Source organism: Strigops habroptila, chromosome 4, assembly GCF_004027225.2.
Source record: "Strigops habroptila isolate Jane chromosome 4, bStrHab1.2.pri, whole genome shotgun sequence".
Taxonomy (NCBI): domain Eukaryota; kingdom Metazoa; phylum Chordata; class Aves; order Psittaciformes; family Psittacidae; genus Strigops; species Strigops habroptila.
The window spans coordinates 51,178,895-51,197,529 of NC_046358.1; the positions used below are offsets into that span (position 1 = coordinate 51,178,895).

The window sequence follows — 18,635 nt, forward strand, 5'->3', positions numbered from 1 at the left end:
GCTGGTCCCTTTGGTGCTGAACACATGTAGGCTATCTCTGTAATGCAAGATGCATCTCTGATATTACGAATTAGGGCTCTATATAGCTCCAGACTGTGCCTGTCCTTGGCATGACCCATGTCCCCCATTCCTGGAGAAGCCAGAGGTATCTCCACACATTTGGCAATATCCATGCTCTTCTAGCTTTTTCCATCACCACTATGCAGCACTTGGAGAAGTGCTAGTACCAGTCTTGCAGTCAGGTGTGCAAGGATGCTCCTGGTGTAGGAGCAGTATTCATACTTCCAACCTTTTCCATCAGCAGACCTGTACAATTTTATTAGGCACGTATGGATGGAAATATCAGGTTTGCACTAGAAACTCTCAGTCTTGTCTCAGAATAACTTCTCTACTCCCTTGCTTTCCATGGACCCCTAATGCTGAGTGCAGGTTCTTGGTCCTAGGTGAGGCAGGACAAGTGTGGGTGACTCCAACAAGTCTTAGGTTTTCAGCTGCGGAGGGGAACATTTCTCTTGGATTTGCTTTCCCTCCAGGCCATGCAAGAGGACCTGATGCTCTGCCCTTGGGATCAGAGTGGCATGTCCTTGCAGTGGACAGATGTATGGGATTGCTGAAACTGCTGCATGCTGAATATGACGGTGGCCTTACCATGAGCAATGGCTCTGCTATTCTCGCTGCAGTAACACACCAGTGTAACACCCTGATCTTGTGGAGCACCAGGACAGGTAGAAGAATTGTTTCTAGAGAGTCTCCTCTAGAAACCGCCAGAGCTGTATGCGGTGAGGCTTACTTGGTGGGAGCCTCAGAAACAGTAAATGTCTTGCCATCTTTCATAACCACAAGATTTTGGCCCAAGGCTGCCTGTCACAGTTGCAAGCTGTGCTGCTGGGAATATTTGGCAGGGCCCAGAGGAAAGGACGATGGAGAGAGGTGGAAGGGTGGTCAAGAGGGAGCAGCACTGGCAGAGCAGCACTGATGTGTCAGCTGCAGGAGGGGGCCCTTGTCACAGACTGTTGGATGTACCAAGGGAGCCTGTATGGAGGGTCACCATTGTTGGTGCTTTCTGATTTCCTTCTTATTTTATGGATGTGTCTTCTCAACAGCTGCTCCGGCTGCTCTTCCAGTTTGCAGTGGTTTTGCCAGCTTTGTGCTCATGGTAGGAGCAGAAGCAATGCACCCTGGCAGGGATGAGATGGCAGCTTCCATTTGCATGGCTCCAATGAAGGCAATCAGATCTAGCTTGGGAATAGAGGCTGTCAAAATCACAGCCTCCTCTCAGACCATCCTTCAAAATCTGCCACCAGCAAAATGCAGCCGTGGCCACTGCTGCCACCTCTGCCAGGCTGCACCCATCCCACAGGGACCTCCTGCATGGCTTCCACTACACTGGCCCAGGAGTCCCTCAGCAGAAGGGACATGACCCTTCCTCACACTCTCTGCCACACCAGTCAGCTGGCATTCCATGGCAGCTTTCCCTCCCAGAAAGCAGAGATTTTGGGGGCGGATATTTGAAAGAGGTTTGCATCAACAGAAGCAGGGATGCTGCCCTGAGGTGCCCAGCTCTTGACCAACACACTCAAAACTCCTTTTGGATTAAATTGACTTTCTGCATGTGACTTATCAAATACTTGTGAATGACAAGCATGTCCCACAGCAGGGAGTCTGCCTGGGCCTGCCACAAGCAGAAGGAGGAACTGGACACACTTTCTAAATTGGTCACGGTGGTCATCCATGATTTTTCTGGGTACAATTAATAGGTGACTTCATTCTTTGCTTAATCTGAACTGTTTCCATTACGCAGCTGAGGAAGTTCGGTCTCCCAGCTGTCTGGCTATATTTGGGCTGTGAACTGCAGGAAGTTGATCAGCATGGCATTGCCACAGATATTCCCCTGTAACATTTCCCTAGAAAGAGAAACCTCATTCAAACCTCTTGCCCTCTCCTCCTTGTCTCCCCAGCACTAGGGGTACTGGGTGCAATGTGTACCCACGCTGGTGCTGTGACATCCTCCTCCCTTCCTCCCTCCCAGGGAGTTCATTTGGGTGGCAGAAGGATAGTGTGAAATGGTGGGTGGCTCCAGGACCTTTTAAAACTGCCTTATCCAAGCACAGAGGACAACACTCTAAATTAAACATCAGTTCCCCCGCCCCAAGACATGGACACATGAATTGGCACAGTCCTTCAAATAGGTCCACAACATTTATTCAATTGCTTTGAAGGTGCAGTAGCTTAAGTGCATGTTTCTACCTGTGGCCTACAAGCTCCCTGCCGCCGGCCTTGCTGCTAGTTGCAGTAGTTTTCCAGTTGGTAGAGGGAGCAGGTGTTGTGGCAGCATTGCTCAACAATCCCTCGCTTCACTTTCTGAAATTCCTCTGGCTGGAAGGGCAGCTCTCCTACCTCACCGTGCAAAGGACCGGTCACTGCCAGGGAAGAAAAGGATAAGCCATGGGACATCACAGAGCATCATCTCTGGCTGTTGAGTCCTGCAGACACCCCCTTTGAAGACACCAGATTTTTAAGCCAGAGTTAGCTGGAAAAGTGAAGTTGCAAAAGTTTCCCTGGGTTGATGCTGCTGTAGCACCTTCAGGCTCTGTGTTTCGTCTCCCAGAATAATCCTGTGGTGCTCAGAATCCTATGGAGTGGATATCAGCAGCATGAGGGACAAAGGGATACAGGGGCTTTACTGAGGAATGTGTGTGGAGAAGAGAAACCCTGCACCCTTCCTGGGGTGAGCAGCTAGTAAGTAAGATGATAAAATGGGCCCCTCTGCTCCAGAGCAGTGGGTTGCTTGAGAATGCATCCTCATCTCAGGCAATTACCCACTCTTCTGGGAGCCAAGGCAAACAACTGGGATGTCCCTGGGATTGCAAGGACAGGCCAGTCCTGGGGCTGGATGCATTTCCCAGCTGGTCCTGAACAGCCCACTCCTGTTGGCTCTCTGGATGTAGCCTCATGCTGATGGCAAAAGCATTTGTGTATGTTCTTGTTCACAGCTGGGACAAGGTTTTAGAAGGAATGGTGAATTGGGGTATCTGGATATAGACAAAACTCAACAGAATGCCTTGTTTGCTGGTAGGAGCTGGAAAACTTGTGGGTAGAATTGTTCAGGTTTTAGTTGTCCAACGAAAATACAGAAAATGGCAAATAAAACAGTGATTTTTCCTGTAGGGAGAGAAGACACCCTAACAACAAAAAGAAAATGCCTGAAAAGCAAGAATGAGATGTGGTTTCTAGGGCAATATGAAAGTACAGAGCAAGATGCAAAATCCTCAAACCCCCAAAGTGTGATGCAATGAACGAGACACAAGAGTAACAAGAAATCATTATGCTAGTGTGCTAGGGGGGAAATTTAGGAAAGATTTAGTCCAGCATGAAGTAGAAGAGGAAATAGCTAGTCAATGTTTTGTGATTTACTTGTCTTCATCCTTCAAGCTAGCTATGAGCAGACTAAACACAACCAGCATCTGTGACAAAGAAGTGAGGGCTCAGTCAAAAGTCCTGGAAAAAAAGGTAGAGAGTGCTCAAATACTTTCAAACTGGTTGGCCTTATTTAAATTCTCCATACAATATTTAGAGAATTTGGATAACAAAATTTCCAACCCACTTGTGGTGGTCTTCAGAAACAAATAATCAGAGAAGGGAACAACTAACAGCCCAGCTGGCTGTTCAAAATGAATCATGACAAACCCTCTGCTATGACATTACCTTGCTTCACCTTCTGAAGACCTCTAAGACTATTTCACAGGATCTTACATACAGAGGGGAAGGAATCTGGTCTGAATGAAACTAGTGTGTGATGGGAAAACAAATGGTGGAAAACAAATGGTGGGAGAGGTGCGTTGTAGTCAGGCGAGGTTAAGTAATGGTCCGTGTTGAAACGAGAGCATTGAAACTGCTGGGATTTGTCAGGAGTCTCTTCTGCATCTATTCACAGTCTCTGTTATCAGCTTGGAAGGTAGAAGAGAGAGTTTGCTTGTTGGGTTCTTAGAGGAGCCAAAGATGAGAGGAGCTGTGGTATCCATCTGTAGGAGAGACATTATCCTTGCTTTACAGCTGGAACATTACACGTCCTGGCCCCATCTAGATACAAACACTGTATTGAAGGGTTGCTCTCTGAACTGCCTCACACCTGTGTTGTGGCACAGACACAAAGTGCTGGACCAGAGGCAGCGGCCCAGCACCGCAGGGTGAGCAGGCATTTCTGTCATCTCCTCCTGCCTCCTGGCTCGCACTTGTCAGTGGTCCAGGAGTCCCGAAAAGGGGAACCTAAGCAGCTCCACCGGCATTTCACCACCATGAAATAAGAGATGATATAAAGTTGTGGGGGCTGCAAGCCTCTTGAAGAGCAAGATTAGTACTAAAAATTACCTTAGAAACTATAGAAGCACTGAAAAGACAGGATGCTGTTCAGGAAGAAATGGGAAAGATGCTAAAGGTAGGCAGGAAGACTGTGTTGCTCATTCAGGATGAAGGTTTGACTGTGGCAGCAGTCCTTCAAGGACTGCTGATCCACCTGAAGGCAGGCTAGGGCGTCCAAGGGAGACAGTGATCACTGTCAATCAACAGTGCAGTGCTCCTTTAAAAAGGCAGGCTGCCTGTGTAGACAGGAACATAGTGTGAAAAACATGCAATATTGTTCTTCCAGTTTGCTCACTCTACTTGGCAATAGCAAGGCCTCAGCTGGAATCCTGTGTGCTTCTCTGGCATCACCAGTCAGTAAGGATGTGGATCAAGTGCAAAACAATTTGCATGGACAGAAATCTAGAAAACATGACCTGAGAAGGTAGTGGGAATGTGTAGAGAGGATTTAGCCGAAAGGAGGTTAAAACAAGACATGGGAACATCTTCAAATATTTTGAAAAGCAGTCATAAAGAAGAATTGAGTAGACTTTTCCCCATGTCCACTATGGAGAAGACAAGAAATAATTTACAGCAAGGGATGATCAGGTTGATATTGGGAAGAAACACTCAAGGAGAAGGTCAGTTAAACATGGGAACAGACAGTTTCAGAAGGCAGAAGAAGCTTTCTCACTGAAGGTTTTTATGAACACACTAGACAAGCATGGGTCAGGAATAGGATGGGGACAACTGATCCTGTCTTGGTGCAGAAAGAGGCTTCCTGAGTTCCTTCCACCTTCATTTTCTATGAATGCTCCCAGGCCAATGTAATGGCCACACAAAGAATTAGACAAGTTTGAGCTTTCAGGCACAATTCCTTTTGCCTCATAAATCTTCTTTCCCTGCCTGCCCTCCCATCTGCCTTCTTAACCTGAAGAGCTTTTCATTGACAATGTGATGCTGTTGGTATGCTAAAGGTATTCCTGGCATTCCCAATCAAGGACATTCCTGGTGTCACTGTCAAAGATAGGCGGTTGTTATATTTTGCATCACATAAGCATACAATTGCGTTCACTTACCTAGAGGCTGCTCAACATCCCGTCGTGCTTTGGGGGAGTAGAAGAAACCCCGCTCTCCACACACCAGGTAGAGAGCCTCCACCAAGTGGGAGCCGCAGAGGTGCTGGTTGGCAGCTGCATGGCTGGTCCCCGGGCCAGAAAGAGCAAGAAGGGCCAGGAGAGGCAGTGATAGGATCCAGAGAGCCATGGTTAGTGGGGTGAGGCCTAAGGTTAAGAAGCAGAGGAGACACAGGGAGGTCTAGGAGGAAGAAATCAGTTGTCATCAAGCATCTTATGTCCTTCATCTCCTTGGGCAGGAAAATGAGATCAAAGTAGCAGATGGACCTTATAAAGATGCCCTAGTTTGAGAGGGAAGGAAAGCTTTCTGCATCAGGCTTTACAAGTCACAGTAAGTGACTAGTGATCATAACCAGAAGTCCATCTCTATCCAGATACTCACGTCAGTCCTGCCCTCCCTGTTTTTCCCCAAAAGACCAAACTGGACTAGAAGAGCCATCCCACTGAGTCCTATAGCACATGTGCCCAGGAGAGCTGAGATCAGCAGAGACCTTTAGAGGAAAAACCCTCTCTGACAAGTCATAAAGGCCTGTTATTTATGATAACTGCCCAAGAACAGCCCAATGTGCTTAAAGACCTGAAGAGACTTGATCTAACAAGCTAGCACTTGTCACCATCACAGCTACATCACCTTAAGAAAACAGCTCTGCAAAACAGGTAGAAGCTAAAAGGGTGGCAATCAGACTTACCCAAAGAAGTGGCCGCAAGAGATGGAGAGAAGTTTGCTCTGAGAGGTGAAGATTGGTTGGTTGGTAGTAATATCCCTGTTGTCTCTTTCCCATATTTATATGCTTTACATTAGCCCAAGTGACACAAGAGCTAGTGTGAGCCCCACCTCCTCAACGACACTCTAGCCAAATTTTTTGCTGCTTGTGCACATTAATTTCCCTCTACGTAGCATCCACAGGTCTTTATGCAAGTTAAGATAGAAGCAACAGTTTGCAGTTTCCATCTCATTTCATCTGACCTGTTTTTGCTTCCCTGAAGCTCTGTCCTGAGCCATCAGTGACCCTTTTAGCAGGAGATAATGGTGCTATGACAGCTACAATGATTACTAATGGCACTAATGCTGGCAATAGACACTGCTGGCATTGAGGTAGCTCAACAGCTGTTTCTAAAATGTAAAATTAAAGGCAAACATGTTAATCTGTTTGATTAATATCACCTTGGAAAGTATGCAGCAATGGGACCAAGTTGTTGGTGAGACCATGCTACCGTCAGGTGTTAGAGGAAGGAAAACACATTATTGTGCTGAGGCTATCTGCAGCCTCACTCGCTGGCCGTGTGGCGCACAGTGAGAGACACGAGTCCACAGCTTGAGTTGGGGAAGAAATAACATCTGCATTTCACAGGAGATGTTTGGGTGGTCGTTTTGGCTCAGCACGGGGCCAGAGTTAGGGCATTTGAAATTTTCTATGTGAAAAAATACGTCTTTCTCCCTTCACCCTTCAAAAGACAGGTCCCCTCCTTCATCTACCAGGTGCCCCTTCAAATTCCTATTTGGGATTAAGCAGAGCAGAGGCTGAGTCTCTGCCATTTGCAGGTGAGAGCTCAGCTCTTCTTTCTGGGGCTTTGCTTGAAATTGTGTCTTCAACACCAAGAAATGTTTCTGGTAAATCCCAGCAAAAGCCAGGAGATAGCTGATTAATCTCCATTCTGGCTGGTAAGTTCACTTTTAAGAGGAGGTGATGAACCAGGGTGGTCCACTGCTTTCAAGGGTCTGATTCTGGCAACAGATCTAGGTCTCTCTCTCTCTTTCACATTACCCCACTTTTTGATATCTCTATGCCTGACTTTTCTGTCACCAATATGCTTGTTCCTCTTTCTGCTGAAAGTATACTTCTTTGTGGGTTGTTTTGTGTTGATTTGGTTTTGTTTTTCCCAGCCTGAGAAGGTCCATTTTAAGTGCTGGGGATGAGATGATCTTTAAACTTCCCCTCTAAATTTTGAAACTGCAAGTGCTCAGCACCCCTGAAAAGGAGACATTTTCATCTGTTTGATCTCTGCTGCTTGTTTAACTTAGTATAAGCCTGATTCTTCATAGACAGTATAAATCAGAAGGAAGTTCACCAAAATCAGCAGAATGCCTTGAGACTTAAACCAGACCCTTGATTTCTTGAGTAGCCAAAGCAACTCCATCCATCAGCATCTAGGAGGTAAGAAGTCCCATATGTCCCTCTCATGGCTTTAAGTGTGAAGTATCATATGTTTGCTAAATGACTGCGATTGCAAAAAGGCTCATGAAAAGTGCTAAATCTCTGATGAGCATACAGGGAGGGGATTCATTTGTTCAAACGGATGCGAGACAAGGTTATCAGTTACATCCCCTGGCATGTAGGTCTTTCGGCCTCCTGCTAATAAATCCAGGTTGTGATGCTCAACTGGAGTTAATAGCATTTCTGCACTATATGTAACACTATCTCTGTCTCCCCCTCAAAAAAGATATTGAATGTACTTGAATGACCTAGTGGTATACCCATGGAGAGGGTCTCGGGTTTCAGCAAGGTATGAGTACAGGGAATTCACTTACTCAGACCTTCTTTATACCAGGAGAAGATGGGGAATTAGCAGCCACACAAGACAAAACCTGGCATTTTACCGCAATTGAAGTAGCTTGTCAGAGCCAGGAGCAGAAGCCTTGTGCCACTCACATTTCCTCCAGAGCAAGGAGCCCCCACCCAGCATGTCACATGAAGGGGACAACTTAGAGAATTACCTTACAGATCCCCTTAGCAGTCATTTTCCTGTGGTCACCACACTGCATGTGGTCCAATGGACCTCAGTCCAGTGATGGACTTGGAAAGGCTCTGGAGCAGGATGTTCTCAAGTTAATCACACACTGAGATTTGTCATTTAATGTTTTCCTTCTTGCACCTTTGAACATTACCTGAGCTCACCTGAACTCATGTTTTATTAACGGCAGGACTTTGTAAGGAGGCTCTTCTATCCACTGTCTTCTCCCTTCTGGGCAGCTTCACTGCTGGTCTTCCCCATTCCCTGGGGCTTACCCCACTGTTATAACAAAAATAGCTTTTTATTTTGTGTTGGAATTGCCAAGTCTATTGCTTCTCTTACTCTTGGCTAACTAAATCCTGGAGGTAGCTTTGAAAAGCTCATGGCATTTCTGCAGCATGGCCCAGCAGGGGAAGGGCTGACTGTACCCGAGCGTTCAGGAATTCCTCTTGGCTCACTGTAGTTTGGGTGCAGAAATAAGCCAGAAGATTTACTGTAAGGAAAAAAGATATCACACTGGCTCTAAGTTTAGCAAGAGCCTTTTTTTTTTTTTTTTTAAAGAAGTTTCCTACTATGACTTTTTTTCCCCCTTCAAAAATATGATCACTTTGATTATTTATTGGAAACTCTATTTTCCTACCATAAATGGTCCTTTGGAATATGAAAAATGCTGTCAGTGATATAAATGGATATAAAACGGATATAAACTGTGGAAAAGTTTTTCTAAGAGGGGAAACCTCCCATGTCAGCAGCGAACTGAGAGAGGGGGCCAACAGGGGAGCGTGTTTCTTGATGGAAAAGCTTTTTCTACATAAAAATCTCAGCTCGCTCCTTCCAGGCTGGGCTTCCCCATGGTTTTCATGTGATGAGGCAGTGACAGGCCAAACACTCATGCATCATTTCAGCTATGCATGCCTCCCGTGACCCCCCCAGAGATGGCACCATGTTGGGCTCAATTGGCCGAAGGGTGGGAGCAGCTGGGTAGGAATGGGCTGCTCCTGACTCCTGCCCTTCATGATAAACCACCTCCAGACGTGACTCGAAGCCACCTCCCTCATTCACATCCCCCCAATCCCGAGTGGTTGCATCAGTGGGAACGAGGTTTAGGCAATCCCCAGTGTCATGTAATCAAGTTTTACAGTCCATTGCCAGCACAATAAAATCTTTACTACTGTAGATGTCTAGCATTTTCGAACCCTGTCCTGAAAAAATAACAAGCCCACTACAGGGGAACTAGTTAACAATTACAAGTTTGTGCAAGTTTTACTGACAGCAAAGGTCAGGTGTGGAGGCGAGCAAGTTCTCGGAGAGCACCCAGGAACCCCGAAACTCCACCGGCATCCCTCCCACTGCTCTCACACTCCACAGCCACCACCAAGGCTGCTCTGCCCATCCCCAGATGTGTGTTGCCTGAAAAGTGGAGCAGAGAGCAACACGGCAGTGACTGCCTGCCTCCTTTTCCCTGCAGGGCAAATTTGGTGGCTTGTGAAACAAATAGTCCCAGAGGAGGCACCGAGGAGGCACCAAGGAGGCACTGTCTGCCAATGCACCCCTGTGTTGCACCAGCAGCCTGAGGCACCCAGAGGAGTCTGCATGCCCAAGAGCAGCTTTTGGGGGTGGCCAGCCCCTGGGAGGTGCCGCTGGTAGCTGGGGTTGTGTAGCTGGGACAGTGTATTCAAGCACATGGGCTATTTGAGCTACAGAGGTGTAGCTTTTCACTCGGCATGGGGCAATAGGGACCCAGCAATTTCCTCCTCCAGGCTTTGCTCTGCTCCCTGTGAGGGGGGCAACATGGCATGGAGTGGGGAAGTCAGCATCTTTGGTGCTCCGTGTTTCTGTGTGGTTTCCAGCAGCTGTGCTCCCGTTGGCATGTCCAAGCACCCATGGAGTGGCAGCGTGCGACCACCCCACCAGTGGCAGTGGTGTGAGTTGAAGGGCAGGGACGTGAACCTGGCACCAAAGAGGGTCCGTAATCATGGGAATACTTACAACCAAATCCTGTGATGCCTGCAAAGATACATGGCAGGTGGGGCAGCTGCCGTAGCCTCAGGATGGAGAGGGGGCTGCTATAGCAAAGGGTGAGGCTCTGTGGCTTATCTGGAGGCACACAATGAGACATGCCCTTGCTTAAAAGGGCATTGTGCAAGCAGAGAAGGGGGTCACTTGCTGGGATACAAGTAATCTCAGCTGCTTCTACAAACTAATCCGGGTGGCCGCCTGGGTGCAGGGCATGTGAACTGGCCCCATCACATTGCCAGACACCGGGCCCAAGGGAGACACTCCTGCCAGACCATGGATTTCACAATTTTCCAGGCTTTTCCAGGCCAGGGACATTGTCTTGCCTCTTAGAGCACAAAGGGTTGATTCATAAAAGGGAGGGTGTAGCCCAAAGCCCAGTGTAACCAACCAGGTCTGACCCACTGGTTTCAGTCACCTTTGGATCAGCTGCTAACAGCAGAGAGGGTCTTGAGTACATCCACACCTCTGGAGATGCAGCTCACTGGTAGAAGGTGTTCCAGGGAGCAACTCTGAAGAGTCAGTAGCTTTCATTAGAAGATAAGGAGTTTCTCAGGTGCGCTGTGGTTCTGAGAACAGCCTCCTGTGACCCAAGCCTTCTGGCCACCTCTCCTGAGTACACACACCTCTTGGCAGGTAAATGTTGACCTTCACTAGCCCAGCTCACCGGGGACCATGGAACAAGCAAAATTGGTTTGGCTGCACCTTGCTCAGGCCTCCCCCAGCTTCTGCAGGCTCAAATGTCTACACAAGTACAGCTACCCAAGCAAAATAGACCAAATTTAATGATCTCTAGAGTAAAGCTTCCAAAAATCTTTCCCACCCATCTTGGGAAAAGCATATGCGAGGTTATAAATATAGATGGAAAAAACACGTATGCTTCTTTTAACACTATTAAAATATTACTGGCCACATATTTTTTGAGAAGGTAGAGGAGAAAATAGCACCTAAGAGCTGCTAATAGTTCCTAGACACAGCTATTAGCAGACTCAGCAGAACAAATTAGTTTGTTTATCAATGAGGAGAAGATGAAATCTGTGGCTATTAATGGCCCAAAAGTAATCCTTGGCGTAGATAAACATTAGAAGAGGTGATGACACACTGCTAGAGGACAAGTAATGAACAACAAAAGTAACAAATAACTTTCAGAGTGGAGAAGCGCTGGAAAAGTAACCTGATCAGCACCAATTAAAAAATACACATTTTCAGCACTGGTACCATGTCTGTCCTGCTTCATGTCATGGAAGTCCACAAGAACAACGAAATTGGATCTTGACCTGGCCCTCAGGAGCAACCACGAGAGGGGCCATTAGTCCATCAGGGTGTTTTCTCTAGTGTCCATAACTGTAGGCACTAAAATCTCATGGTGTCACCACTATGGCTTCCACAGCAGGTGGCATCAGAGGCACCACTTGGAAAACAGTCATGGATGACCTGTATAAGCCTTTGGTAAAATAGAGAAGGAGACCCGGTCCTCAGCCATGATGCTGGAAAGCATGGGCAGGCCACCAGAGAGCAGCAGGCATAGCAGAAATTGATGGGTGCTAAAACCAGCAAAGGGGTAAAGAGAGAAATGCCGGAAAATGAAGGAATGGTTTTCACTGGCTCAGACTGGATTTGTCCCCTGCTGTAAAGTGGTCTCATTAAATGAAAATAAATGGTCATGTTGCTTCTGTGTTTTCTGCCACTGCTCATCTCCACAGCTGTGGATGTACTGTGGACATCTGCCATAGTTTCACCAATGATAAAATTGGGGGCTGCAAGTGACACTGTAAGAGGACATTGTGGAACAATATACTCATTCTTGCACTACACTTTTTGCCAAGTTTAAACATGAGACCCTGTTTTCTAGAATAAACTTAACTTTAAAAGCCCCTGTTTTGCTATGAGGGTGCTCTTGGAGATTTTGGCTCACGCTGCCCTGACACCACTGCCCCCAGATGTCACTTTTCTCCAAGACATGTGGCTTGGAGGTGTCGCTCGCTCCTTCTCCTTCGCAGGGTGCTCTGAGCTTCAGCACTTCAGATGCCTCCAGCTGGGTTGGGACCTGAGACAGGAGCTGTGATTTCTTCCTCCTTCCCCCTCACTCCCACAGCATCACCCACGTGGGAATTAGTGTTCACTGACCAGCACAGCTCTGTGCCAAAGGACCTTTCCTAACACAGCATCCAGCAGTGAATAAAACTCAACCCACAACTGCTCTTGTGAGCAGTGGCTGCTCCCAGGTATCCATCTTCCTGGTGTTATCGCCAGCTACACTGCTTATTCCTCGCTCCTGGCTGCTCCTCCAGGGCTGGGAGGTGCCGAGGACTTGCAGAAGGGCTGACATCCTCCCTGCTCGTGGTTGGCTGGACCCCACAGTAGAGTGCTATGATCTCCCCTGCCAGGGCATGGGGACTCCCAGGTCCGATATCGTTAATTATCGCTGGGTAAGTGGATTGTTTTGGGCACTTAAAGCTACTTTAAGGATTTGGATGCACACCGGTAACTGATCTGTAGGTTTGCCTATGGGTTCCTAGACAAGGAGGTGTAAATCCTACTGATAAGGCTTGTTAGTGTTAGGGGGCTGTGGAGGGGAAGGCGGGGGGATGTTTGGAGCCAGGCACAGGGATCTCCAGGGGCTGAGAGGGGTGAGCCCACTGCTGCAGCCTCCTTCTCCTGCTGGGGAGCCCCTGGCTGGGGGCAGGCACTGGGGTGCTGCGGGCAGTCGGGGTCAGGCTGATTTACAGCAGTGGAAGAGCCGGGGCTGTTAATTCAAAGTTGCCGCTTATCGGTGTTTAGAAAGCAAACTCCGATCTGTTGGTTAGCGATTTGGCCTTTGCTGTAAATAGAGGGGCCCCATGCCTTGCTCTGACATTTTTGTCTTTATTATCTTGTCTCAGCCTCCAGGGGAGGTGGGAGAGTTATTTAAGGCTGACCTTAGTGGAAGGAAAATGAACAACTCCCTCACCCCACCCTGTTTTTCTCTCCATAACAACTGTTGCATTGAACTATCTGTGTGAGATGTTTAATCCTCCACCATCCCTGCAAATATTTTGTAGATCAATTCACCCTGCTGTGCCTAGAGAAAATAATGGCAAAGAGACCAAGTAGAACTATTGTCAGGAGTGAAAAAATAGATTTTTGCATCTTTATCCCTCCAGGAAAATCAGTGAAGATGGGCCTTGACCCTATCAAGTACCAGAGCTCACCACTGAGCCTGTCATGCATCGCTGTGGTTCAGGTCTAATTCAAACCTATGTTTCACATGAGCTTCAAAGCCAGTTGCTCCATCCCAAGCAAAACCTCTGAACCTCACGTACATGATAGTGGCTGGTTGGAGCTGGAGGGAGTGTTTTGGATTTGGGGAAATTTAGATCGGGACCCAAACCCTCTACTGTTCTGGAGAGGATACAGGGGATGTGCAAGGACTCTGGGTGGGCCCCACCACTTTGAAATGTACGTGGTTTCGGGAGGCTTGCAGTATAGATGTCAACATGTGCATGAGCTCAAGCTGCTCCAGAGTGATATACACCATGTACGAGATGGTTTAAGTGAACTAATTGACAGAGACATTAAGAAACACTTGCAAGTCTGAAAAATGTCTAATCTCCAAACACTCGCTTTACTGAGCTGCCACCGCCAACCCTACCAGCTGCACAATGAGAGTGCTGCAAGGATATGGTAGCGCATCTGGGGTGCAGTCACATAAGGTTTTAAATCCCTTATCTAATCTCTGCAAACCTCTCTATTCAATTTGGGAAAAAAAAAAAAAAAGCAATGAAACACCCCTCCTGATTAATTTCCAAGACATTTCAGATATTTTCTGCTTTCAGCCATGCCAGAAAAATGTCCAAAGGTCCTCTTTTCCCTAGAAAACCTATCTTTTCCCAAAACACCGTAATGAACAAGTGTAGGAAAACTGAAAACAAATTCTTTGCAGTGGAAAGAGCAGTACCTTTTCTGGTCCCTGGGGAAAAAAACAAGTCTGATTTGAGCTGGATTAGCAGTACAAATGACAGCTCAGGTCAGCCGTAGCCTTATCCAAATCAATTCCTGTTTCTGGGAGGGGGTTGTGCGTGTGTGGGAGCATACCTGTGGCTATAGAATTTGTAAATAATTGAGTTCTTCTGATCCGTACCATCACAGCACAAGAAGAAAGATTTGGTCCTGAGGGGGCTGACCGAGGTTCAAGCCTCAGATCTGCCACTTAGACACTTCTTCCCAAAGCTGTTTAGGCATGTAATTACTTTTCAGGCTCTGCGCCTGGTCTGAGTCTCTCTGATTCTCTGCCGTCTTTTATCTGTCAGCCTTTTACAGGGACAAGAGTTACTCCTCTACCTCCCAAGTGTGTAATGAAGATGAATTCATTACAGCTGTAACACTTTAACAAGCACTGTGAAGATACAGGGTATCGTTACAAGTCCTAAATGAGGAAACTCCCTCTCAGGGGGTGCTGGGGTGCCTGCATGCATGGTCCAGACCCGTGCCAGCAATACATTAATCTACTTCTGTCCATGATTCTGGAAGGGATTTAACCAGAGAAAGAGTATGGCTTTAACGTAAAAGCCAAGTTAGCAGCAGTGACTGGAATTAGTTCCCTTAAACGTAATGATAACTGGAGTAGTAAACACTTATGTGGCCTTGGGCATCTCTTCTGGTCTCCGGGAGTGCATTTCACTTCCTGGGCATCCTGTATCCCATCCACCACTCCCACATGGATGCAGCAGATGCCTTGCATCATCTAAAATAGTCCCTATGCTTAAGCAATCAGGGTTACTCCAAGAAGGGTGTTCAACACATTTAGGACTGGGGTTGCATAGCCCCGTTACATGCAAACTAGACCATGTTACCAGGCATAGTGCGTACATCGGTGTTCCTACGTGGCCAGCATTACTGGAACTGAACAGAAATAGTGAGAAATGCTGGGAGAGAAAGCACGCAGCAAAGGAAACCCCCCTGGTGTGTTACTATTTAAAAGAGACCTCCCAGATACTGTTCCATGCGTAATTGTGCAATTGGTAATATCTTGGCAAAGAAGGGCTTAGATCAGCTCGTCTGCAAACAAGGGACCATTTTCCACCTCCAAGTTAACATTTTGCATGAGCGCAAGTTGTGGCTCTCCTGCCATAATAGGCCCCAGGTTGGATTTTGCGTACTGCCTGCAGGCAAGACGGCTGACCTGATTCTGGACAGCAGAGAGATGCAAGAGCCAAACTCAGGATGCTAGACCAGAAATATATCTTTTTTATTCTTAATATCATGTCAGCAGCAGCACGACTCCAAAATGAAAAATAATTCTGTTTCATACTTCTTTACACAGAGAGACAGACAGACAGATCCACCCACAGCAGCAGCAGCGACAACAGCAAGAGACCGCTCAGCGAGGCACTGGGACACGCAGATACCAGAAGGTACAGTGGGGCCTGGCTCCAAGGAAGGCTTTTCTCCTTTCTTCCTCCCTCACCAGCCCATGCTCCATCTATAGGAGGGTTTAACCTGGGCTGACCCATCACCTTGGCTTTCTCCAGGTCACTTTTTATAGAGCTTGCAGCCACATTTGGTGAGGTCTAGGGAAATGGCATAAAGGCTCCCATGACCCACCCAAAGGACATGAGCTTGTGCTTCGCTCTAAGCGAATACATAATCCTACAAATCTGCTCCACTGTCAGGAAAAGGGAATTTATAGCATCTTTTGGTGGAGGGTGCGACTGGATAGATCCTCAGTCTTTTCCTCTGAGCAATCTCATTCAAGGCAACTCTACACATCTGACCAGCTTTGTGCACAATACTTAGGCAATACTTTAAGATGAAATTGAAAGCATGGGAAAAATCTAAGATGACTGAGGAAAAAGCCTAAAAACAGGAATACTGGAGTGCTACAGGAAATCCCAGCAAGATCAGAGATTACAGCAGGGGCTGTGGGCGCCTCTCCAGCCCACAGGAAGCTGATGGGTGATAGAGACCAAATGTTCCCTGATATGGGAGAGTGGATGAAGGGAAACTTTAGGATATGGTGCCTCTAGTAGTGGGACTGGTATGGGAAGAAGCACTAATCTGTGCCGACTGAGCCAGGGCAACATCAGAATATCAGCTGCTTCAAGGGAAAATCGTGTTTTAAAAGAGTCTATCAAGTGACTTGAAATAAGTTTGTCTTTAGAAAAGGAATACCATCTAGTGGCCCAAAAAGGCAATAAGGAAGTGCAATGGCAATTAGAGAATCAGATGAATTTAGAAAATGAGAAGGAAAAACAGCCGAAGTAAGGAGAGGGATTAACATATATAGTGCAGTGATTCACCCTGGAGCAAGGGAGAGCTCAAAAGGGACCTGATCGTAGTAAATGCAAAGCTAAAATTAGACACTTGCAAAAGCAGATTGGGATGCAAAAATTAAAAATAACTGCTGTAGCTGAAGGAAGTGGTGGAGATAACTGGATCGGGAGCCATCAGAGGAAGATGATTTCAAGGATGATATGGGAAAATGGGAGAAGAAAGAGAAGTTGAGAATAGCAGCATATCCCACAAAGACTACAAGTGCTGCCCTAGGACAGACAGGTATGGCAGATCAAACTGCTGTAGCTGTCAAAATAAAAAAAAATTACCCAGGTAGGTGCAAATATGAAGCCACTGAAAGAAAGTACAACAGTACAGTGTAGGACTTAGAGAAACTGCTTCAGATTTTTAATTAAATGGGGATTTGGTGGTAAATTGTTTAAAGCATGTGCTCCACCAGCTTCATTGCACATTGGGCACCTCCTTGATGAATATTTAATCATGCCATCATGGGCATTTAATCAAATTGCCCAGCAGAGTGGTAAGACAAGGATGCAACTGGCAGCATTAACAGCAGCCCATAAGCTTGAGGAAGAGGGATTGTCTTTAATGAACTGATGGGGAGCTGCTCGAATGTCAGCAGGACATGATACCATGTACCAACCACCCACTCCCAATGGAGCACAGGTATCTCCATTGCTCCTTGGCAGCCCAAAGGCTAAGTCAGACTCCTTGGACACCAGATGAATTAGGAGAGCTGGTGGCACGAAAGCACACCCACAATTCACAGCAAACGCCCATATGGCAAAATGCAGGCGAAGAAGCAGTTTACAGAGTTGCTTTCACATTAAGAGACAAACAAAATACTTTTACTCATATCCCACAGGGTCGAGCACCTGCCCTGCTGCACTTGCTTGTGTTAGGAAAGTGTTCGAATGATGATATCCTGAGGACAAAGAAAATAAATTGTCTTATGTAGATGATATTCGGGGGACTGCAGCTATAGAAAAAGAGGTACAAGAGGGAAGTACCTGAGTTTTAAAATTAATAGACCAAATGGGATTTAAAGTCAATTTGAATATGGCACAATTAATGCAACCCCAGGTTAACTGTCTGGGAATTGGAACTGGTGAAACAAGAAGATGGATAGATGCTAGGAAGATTAAGCCTTCTGTGAAATAGACTCACACTAATCAGCCCCGACACTGAAGAGTGCTGGGAAGATTTGATTTCTTACAGCAGCATATCTATAACTGTGTTGTTAGTATCTTATGGTAGTATATTCATCTTTGCTAGTACTAGCAGAGCATTATGGAAATGACAGAAAAAGAATCAGGAAGGCAACTGGAGCAAAGAGCAAGACAATGCTTTATCTAACATGAAAGAAGCTGCTTGAAAAGCTCCTGCATTAAAATTCCCAGTCAAAGGAAAGTTATTTGTAAGAAGAATTTCAACATAAGCTTATTCTGTGGGAGCAGTGCTATTACAAAAAAATAGTAAAGGAAAATGGATACCAGTAGCATATGAGTCCTCCCCTCTCCCGAGGCTGGACCAAAATTTCCCTGGTTATGAGAAAGCCTGCTTAGAGGCAGTCTGGGCTGTGATGGTCTTTGAGGCTTTACCCCTTCATAGTCCAGTTGTACCCCAGTCTACTTATACTTTGCTCTTAAGCACAAAGAGAAGAAATAGGTATTAATGGGGATATCCTTTTAAAGGAAGCCAGTAATAAACCATGTGCACTCATGGGAGTGCTAAATTCGAACAAGGAGGAAAAATACTCAAAGGTACTACTATTAGTGGAATGAGGAAATAACTAGTGGGGAAACTAGAGAAAGGATCATGCCAAGGAGCTTACAGACTGGCAACAACAGACAAATCCCTCTACACAATATCTCTACAGAAAGCTAGTATGATGATAATAGAATAAAATACTGGGTGAATGATAGGGAGAAAGGCAATGGCAAGCACTTAATGGGACACCCATGAATAAAACAGAAGGTTTATTTTGCAAGCTTAGAGGGAGAGTGGGAATAAAATATATGTAAAGGATGTTAAAGTACACGGGAAGACTGAACACAATACTGAGAAATAGTTTGGTGAGCAAGTAGATTGATTGATTTGGAGTTTGTTTACTGCAGCTCCAACCAGGAATCAGCTAAA

The 18,635-nt window shown here is 46.4% G+C and overlaps 1 protein-coding gene across 1 annotated transcript; it reads right to left on the bottom strand.

Annotated features, from left to right (window-relative positions):
* Positions 1-2,283: 2,283 nt before the first annotated feature.
* INS (insulin) lies at positions 2,284-6,198 on the bottom strand. Its single transcript, XM_030484821.1, has 3 exons — positions 6,170-6,198; positions 5,418-5,626; positions 2,284-2,420 (listed from the first exon to the last, which is right to left on the bottom strand). Exons 2-3 carry the CDS (start codon positions 5,602-5,604, stop codon positions 2,284-2,286), a joined length of 324 nt encoding a protein of 107 aa, XP_030340681.1. The 5' UTR covers positions 5,605-5,626; positions 6,170-6,198.
* Positions 6,199-18,635: the final 12,437 nt, after the last annotated feature.